The sequence below is a fragment of the Camponotus vicinus genome, unplaced genomic scaffold (genome assembly GCF_025532165.1).
Source record: "Camponotus vicinus isolate PSW18456_S1 unplaced genomic scaffold, iyCamVici1.0 SCAF_13, whole genome shotgun sequence".
Taxonomy (NCBI): domain Eukaryota; kingdom Metazoa; phylum Arthropoda; class Insecta; order Hymenoptera; family Formicidae; genus Camponotus; species Camponotus vicinus.
In genome coordinates, this window is record NW_028141949.1 from 2942391 (window position 1) to 2950791 (window position 8401).

Here is an 8401-nt window from a genome sequence, read left to right on the forward strand (position 1 = left end):
TAATTTACAATTCTATCTCAAATTCTATTATTTAGATTCATAGGCCGGTATTCATAGTCCGTTCTTATATTTAAGATCGTCTTAAGAACCCATTCAACCAATCAAATAGCTGCAATGCGATCATTGATTGGTTGAATGGGTTCTTAAGACGATCTTAAATATAAGAACGGACTATGAATACCGGCCATAAATCGATATCAAAAATGTTTTTAGTTTATGATTAACATAAAGAGAGACAGAGATCCATTCAAAAATATATGCTGTCTCCTTCTAATTCTGATCTCAAGTGTACGTAAATTATATTACGTTCAATTTTCATGAACTTTTATTTCACTCCAAGGTTACGTTCCAAGGTTACGTTCCAAAACGTCCTCTCCGAGGAAAATTTTACTCGATGGCCGTTCCGAAACTCTTTTAAGCCTTTCCGATTGGTTCAAATCGGCCATCGAGTAAAATTTCCCTCGGTTACTTACGTTTCGGAACGTAACCCAAAACGTCATCTCCGAGAAAAATTGTACCCGATGGCCAACGTGGAACCAATCGGAATCGTTCGAAAAAATTTCGGCTGTCGAGTAAAGTTATCCTAGGGAACGTAACTCAAATATATTTCCTTTCGAATAGAGACGGACCTTGAATTAAAGCAATAATTACATAAATAAGGGGAAATTAAAAAAATGCGTTTATTTATCCGTCGTATATATTTTTCTGTGATGTCATACGCTCCTAATTAAAAACGACTTCACATGAAAGTTGATCTTAAATCGATTAGAATCGCGTTAATCGGAAGTGCTATTAGTAGCCTTGGATAAAACATCTGATTCGGGATAGTGGTGTGTGTATGTACTTAATTTCACTTAATTAACGAAGCAATCAAATATTTTTACTATTATATTGTATCACGGGTATTAACAAGGAAGTCTGCCTTTATGGAGCTGATAATATTAGCGCGTGACACATTTATGAAGCCGTCTCACTCGTAATCGGTCACGCTTGTTATGCGCTCGTCGAGATATATCGTCGGTCCGGGTCCGAATTGTAGTAACCTTGAATATATTCACGATCGCGAATCCGCATCGGAGGTGAGCGCAGGGAGAGAGAGTCTAGGACGGTTTCCTCCGCTGAATCCTCCGCGGATCTTGTCTGTTGGATCGCGCGAAGAGGAGCGCGAAGCTGTCATTGAGGAAGCTGGAGCGCTAACCTAAGATGCGAGCATCCGTGAACGCGCTTCTACCGTTGGGAATTTATCTGTTGCATTGGTTACTCGATACCGTAGCGGCCACTGGCGGAGCGCTCGATTCCACCCCGACCAGTGCCTCGGGCACTTCACATTCCAAGATAGCAGCGTTTTCCGCTACCCTCACCGATGGACTGGCCCAGGCGGTGGCTCACGAATCCAGTAAGTTGTCGCACGAATATACACGGATATACGATGGTAGAGCACTTTATATACTCGAGTTTATTTATTCCAGCTGCGGATACTTGTAACGACGACCTAGCTTGTCTCACTATGGCTTCGCATGATCGTCTGGGCTTAGAAGCTATAAAGTCTCTCCACAGTCAATTGGATGACGACGCTAATGGAAACGTTGATCTATCCGAATCGGATGATGTAAGGATATTTATATCATGAGAAAAATGTCTATTACACAATGTATACAAGGTGTTATACATATGTAACTTTTAACTTTGACAGTTTTTAAGAGAAGAACTACAATATGAAGCCGGTTATGAAAGGAGGCAGAGGGCTTTCCATCACAATGACGATATGCATATCAGCGTACGAGAGCTATGGGAGGCTTGGTTGCGATCAGAAGTAATACAAAAAATCTTATCTAGAGATTAGATAACAAAAAGATATCTATAATTTTGCACAATATGATTATATTTTATACATTGTAATATTTCCATAAATTAGGTTCATAACTGGACAATAGAACAAACATCAGAATGGTTAACTTCCAATGTTGAGCTTCCTCAATATGTTCCTACTTTTATACAGCATCGTGTAACTGGTGCTACGCTTCCTCGGTAAGTGTATTATTATATTTTTTTAATAAAAATATATATGATGATAATTAATGAAAAGATATAAATATGTTTCTTTAATAAGAAAATACATATATATGTATATGTATAAATTTTTTTATTACAATTTTATTTTAGATTAGCTGTGAACAATATGCATTATCTTAATAATGTTCTGGGTATTAAAGATCCCATTCACAAACAGAAAATTGCCTTAAAAGCAATGGATGTTGTTCTTTTTGGGCCTCCTAAAGGTATTTATTTAATATTATAATATGGTATATGTATATGTGATATGTTTATCTCTGAGAATTAATTCTATACTTATTAATTAATAGATGTTGGGCACAGCATCAAAGACTTAGTATTAGTTACACTGTTATTTGGAGCACTTATTGGATGTTGGTATGCATATCAACAAAAGAAAAGTTCCCAAAAGGATCTTCATAGAATGATGAAAGATATGGAAAGTTTGCATAGAGCAGAACTCGCGCTAGAAAATTTACAGGTATTCTTAAAAAAATTGATTCTTTAATTGAAATTGGAAATAAATCACTCTAATTAGGAACTTTTATTAAAATAGCGATATATAATTCATTTCAGAAAGAGCTGGAGAGAGCAAGAATGGAACAAGAAAGTGCAACTACTGAGAAACAAAACTTGGAAAAACGTTTGCAAGATGAAAGTTTGGGATTACATACTTCATATTCAGATCTTGAAGTATCGCAATTAAAAGCAGAAATTGAAGTAATAATTTTTTCATTTATTTCACATTTACATACATGATGAATATATTTAATACATTTGTTCTATTCTCTTATCAATTTATATATCTTGCAGATGCTAAAGCTGGAATTACAACGGGCAGAGGGTGAGCTTGAAGATAGATGTTGGTCACCACCAGCTGGACTGCAGCATTGGCTACAATTAACTCATGAAATTGAGAACAAAGCATATACATATAAAAAAATAATAGCTGAAAAACAGCTTCAACAAGCACGAGAAGCGGTGAGAAAAACAACTTTATAAATTATTGAATGCAATTTTATAAATAATTTATAAATGAATGCAATTTTACAAATTTTATAATAATTTTATATATATTACCTTTATAATTAGCTTACCATATTGTGATGAGAAAAACCATTACTAAAAGTAAAAATTTGTTTGTTATTTTGCAGTGCGAAAAATTACGAAAGAAACGTTCCAGTTTGGTGGGTGCCTTTGTTTCGACTCATGGAAAATCCATTGATGAAGTTGATAAGAGTATAGTTGAAGCAAGAACTTCACTGAACGAAGTAACAAATGAGTTGAAAGAAAGAGTACATCGTTGGAAGCAAATTGAATTGCTTTGTGGTTTCAATATAATCAACAATAATGGATTAAGCTATTTAGAGACCGTTTTGTATAGAGGAACACCTAATGGTAGAGGTCTTGGATTAAGAGGTATTTAATTCTATAACATAATCTATTATGAACAATTAATTATTATTTCTATTACATCTAAAGATTTACATCAAAATTATATAAAATATAATACATTCTTTCTTTTTACTTTAATACAAGAATTATATAACTAACATACATACATCTAAAACTTACATCATGCATTTCATGCATTTCATTAAAACAATAAAATTATCCATTTTTACTTTCTATTAAAAAAATTTTTAAAAGAGGACAAGAACTACTTGAAAGTTATTTTGTAAATTTTTGATAATCTATATGTAATGTATTATAGGACGACTTAGTAGCCAAGATGATTTAGATGATGAAGCAAGTTCAGTGTACACGCCATCATCAGTCAGTGCAGTTGCTACAGGTAAGCTGGATATGGACTCCAATGAGTACTTAGATTGACATATCAATGTTTATTTTATAAATTAAATACTATTTAAATACTATTGTGGCCTGTGTGTCTGTATATTGCGTATATATACATCACACAGGAAAACTTTCAAATGATAGTTTACTAACGAATTTTCGTGTTTAACAATATAAAAGATATAGTTTTTTCTCTCTCCTACCATTTTTGTGCCAATAACAGATATATAGCATTATAGAAGTAAATTGTATTGATATTAAAATATCATGTGCCTTAGATGTACATCATAATACAGCAGTAAAATGGTCAACATATGCATATGAGAAATGTGAAATGCATTTCAATCTTACATATGTTATTTGATAAATGAAAGATTATATAAAAAAATCAAAACAAATAATTCTATTATAGTGCCAATGTATATTATAGCATTATAAAACTTTTTGAAAAATGTAAAAAGAGCATAAAATTATAATATTTATAACTAGTATATTCTATTAGATATTTAGCGTGTAAAATGACGAATGAAAAATTGATTTTATATGAATACTCATTAATGTGATTAAATATATCAAAAAAGAAAAGAGAACAAAAACAATATTATGAAAGATAATTTGCAATGTGCATAAAATATGAAAGTGCAATTATGAAATGTATATATGTACCTATCAATCCTGTTATCAATCAATCAATTATATTTTAATGACTTATACTTACGATTTCGATAGGAACAGTATAAATAAAAAAACTCGGTAATTTTATATAATTAATTTTTATTAAGAACTGCAAAATGATATACTGTAGACATAGTGTTTTCGCTATACATATCTTATTATATGATGAAATTCGTGTATAAATTAAAAGAAATTTACACAAAAATTTGTTTTATTAGATAAAAAGACAAGACTATAATTTTTCTTTTAAATATTCAATAACATTTTCACTTGTTTATAATATTAGATTTGAGTGCAACATATACATGACAACAGCTCAGGAATAAAAAAATTATTGACTATTGATTAGAATATTACATGAGTACAAAATGCAACAAAAATTACAATAATATAATAATACAAAATTACATACAATAATCAATGTATTGTTGCATATAAGTGTAGATATAAACATCAATTTCTACAATTCTGAAACAAAAAGTAGCAATTAATTGTGTTTATCGATAAATGCACAATGAATAATGCATTGTAAAATTTTTTAAAAGATGTGTGCAATAATATTTTAATAATATAAAAAAAACTTGTTTATGAATCTCTTTTCTCGAATTGTCACGGATCTTGATATAAAATCGCGTAAAACGTGACAATCAACGTATTATGGGCATTATATACATATATATACTTATCTAATATATTGTTAGAATTGAATTTATTAGTAATAGCCGAATTGTGAATATTTGCAAACATTTTGTACCTCTCTTCATATATATATATATATACTTGTTATACCAGTGATAAGAAATATCTAATTGTAAACAAATGATGCATTACCAACTAAGATCGGAATTGTTCCTAAAATTATTTTGTAAACTATACTAAACTGTTCTACAATTTTACATATTTTATATATATATGAAGGAACAGAAATATACTCCATATATGTATTACAATGAGTCCAGTGGGTGTATGTGTGTCTTTTGTTTTTATAATGATTACATAACATGCTGGCGTTATTTTTCTGTATGAAATATTAAGTAATCTCTATTATAATAAATTTAAGCAAGCTTGGAAAAACCAGAATATGTGAGCTTGTTAATATGACCTATATCAAACTCAAATGCTCCAATTTATTGCATGTTTTACATTTTTTGAAACCTGACGTACATTAAATTGCTTGCATGTTATTAAATAGAGCATAATACACGCTCTTATATACATAGAAATTATTTAAAGCCGAATAATTTATAAGATGTTTATAATAATATTATTTTCAATTTTATTATGATGATAGAGATGTTGTACGCCTTTTTTTATGTATAACTAAGAGACATTTAGAGAAAAACTGGTATGATTTAGCTAATGGAAAATAATTGATTAAGAAACGTTTATTAAAACGAAATTATATTTCATATGAAAAAAGAAATACTTAAATTAACTTAATATTTTATACGCAATATCACTAATGATAAGCATCAAAGATATTGTAGTTGATTAATGAATCATACTTGACTCGCGCAAGCTTATATGTGTATTCCGTGTAATATAACTATAGAATTAGTAGTGTGAAGGAAGATCTTTCATGATGCGAGCGATATTATCTCTCGTGCGTTTCCTCTGCGTCAAAGTGATGCACGAGAGTTGGAATAAACTTGTCATTCAAACGCGACATTTAACGCTTCTTTCCTCGCAACTTTTATTAGTACTATTAATAACGAAATAGGAAGAATGGAATTAATTGAACTTTGGACATTACTTGACATATCCGTAGGTATTTTGGAGAACTCAGCGTGGAAAGAGTCATCGATACCATCCGCTGGTCGATTTGGAAATGAACTCTCCGATTCATCGAGCAGCGAAGCGGAAAAGGAACTTGGAGGTGTCCACTTCGTGGTTGGCGATGGACCGGAAGAGCCCACTGCAGGAAAGATTGGAGTGCCGTACAAAGAGAAATCCGGCATTACTCGGTCTTGTAGTCAGGATACAAACGTGCTGAGCGAGGACAAGACTTCGTCTTCATTCCTGCCGAAAACATCATACTCGGAAAATGCGCTCGACGTCTCGGACAGATCCTACCGTCCTGCATTAACGACTACAATAACAGCAACGACAACGACGACTTCGACAACGAGCGTCAAAAAACCGTTTCGTGAATTATCTACAGTAATAATCGACGACGAGACGCTCTCGACCGATTCCAATTCTACCGCTGACAACGATGAGCTAAAACGGAGGCGTAGGAAGCTACACTTTCCGGCCTTTAAGAAGAACAAAACTAAAGTTACGTGATGTTCGCTAGTCACATAATATCTCGTTTGTTACTTAATTGCTACCCGTTACAATTAGTTGTGATCCCGTGATGTGCACTTAAGAATTATTTTATCAATAATTATTAATTATTAGCAACTATTCTTCGCCTGACACACACATACATATACATTCTTTCTCTCTTTTTTTCGCTCTCTCTTTCTCTCTCTCTCTTTTTTCCTTGTTCCTTCCTCTGAGCGTTTATAGACTCATGGAAACGTAATAATCACTTAAAATGTATGTTGCCGATGTTCCTTCTACTTTGCCAAATTTAAGATACGCGCGTAAAATGATAACGAAATATGAGTCAGCGAATATACACTATGGAAGGACATCCTTAGATAGATAGATTTTTAGAGAAACGCAATATTTGAAAAGGAAATTTCTAGTTCTTATAAGACAATATATATTTTCGGTATGGTATTTTTTAAGAAAAGCTAAAAGTTTTCTGAGAGTCGCGAATTTTTACAAAGTAAGATTTTTTCACACAATGATAGTAATAAACGCTAGTAATAATAATAATTATTATCATTAGTATTTTTATCGCGATATAATTCCGTAGTTTTAATTATTGCGTCTAGGTGCATACCGGGATGAGGGACAAAATTAATATTAAAGTATCACTCTTTCTCTCTATCTCTCTCTCGTTTATACGTTACTACGCTTTTATCCAAATAGCCAACTGTCTACGAGATTGTCAACAATTATTGTTGTATGTACTTGTTGGCAGCATGACAGCGATATGATTAATCATATTAATCAATATGACTAATCATCCTTGGTTATCTGGATAACGAATAATGGTACAAAGCATCAAGAACATCCTCGTGAAAAGAGGGTCAAGTTGTTATATCGTTGATACTTTCGGATACCGTCCGGACACATACTGGCAATATTCGTGATTTATATTGGCAAAACGCGAAAATGCGAATTTTATACCTTTGTATACAATGTGTAAGTAGATTGTAAAATATTGTGCGAAATTTTTTATCGGGAGCGTTTAAAATATTTATCGCGAAGAAATTTTTTTTCTATATCTCTAATACGGACATTTCCTAACGAGAACAACGTTGAGATTCCTATCTTAATTCCTACAAACTCTTCATTCAAATTACATACATGATGGAAATATCTAAACTATAAATACAAAAATGTAAGATAATCAAAAAAAAAAAAAGTCGCATAGATCGTCGCAGTCCTATAGAATTTCCAATAAATTCGTCTCGGAGTGAATAATCTTGAAACCCTGATTTTATTTCTATGTTTTTGCTACAAATTTTTTTAATGTCCCTAATCGTACATAATAACATCTAATGCCATTGTTAATTAATTCATCCTTATATGCACTCAGCTCAAAATCAAATTACTTACAGAATTATTTATATTACTGCGAGATTAAAATTCTGCAGTTTTAGTAATTTGTTAAAAAGATTGTCACCATTATATTCCTTACTCGCGTAATACAATTGTGTAATAATTTCCTCGCTATATCAGTTTGCAAATAGTATTAGCTTATCTTGACTATTTGTGTTAAATTTGATTACTCGTTTATGCTCAAGTATAAAGTTAGAAC

The 8401-nt window shown here is 31.7% G+C and overlaps 1 protein-coding gene across 1 annotated transcript; it reads left to right on the forward strand.

Annotated features, from left to right (window-relative positions):
- The first annotated feature begins 343 nt into the window (after nucleotides 1-343).
- On the forward strand, nucleotides 344-6975 carry Stim (stromal interaction molecule). Its single transcript, XM_083086110.1, has 11 exons — nucleotides 344-1396; nucleotides 1470-1609; nucleotides 1694-1813; nucleotides 1916-2028; nucleotides 2164-2279; nucleotides 2364-2533; nucleotides 2629-2772; nucleotides 2866-3033; nucleotides 3207-3471; nucleotides 3767-3847; nucleotides 6293-6975. The coding sequence occupies exons 1-11, from the start codon at nucleotides 1204-1206 to the stop codon at nucleotides 6808-6810; spliced, it is 2028 nt and encodes a 675-aa protein (XP_082942236.1). The 5' UTR covers nucleotides 344-1203; the 3' UTR covers nucleotides 6811-6975.
- The last annotated feature ends 1426 nt before the right edge of the window (nucleotides 6976-8401 follow it).

Coding starts and splice junctions, on each gene's coding strand:
- Stim (XM_083086110.1), top strand. CDS start 1,204: ATGCGAGCATCCGTGAACGCGCTTCTACCGTTGGGAATTTATCTGTTG. Junction 1,397..1,469: donor GGCGGTGGCTCACGAATCCA/GTAAGTTGTCGC, acceptor TATTTATTCCAG/CTGCGGATACTTGTAACGAC. Junction 3,472..3,766: donor TAGAGGTCTTGGATTAAGAG/GTATTTAATTCT, acceptor AATGTATTATAG/GACGACTTAGTAGCCAAGAT.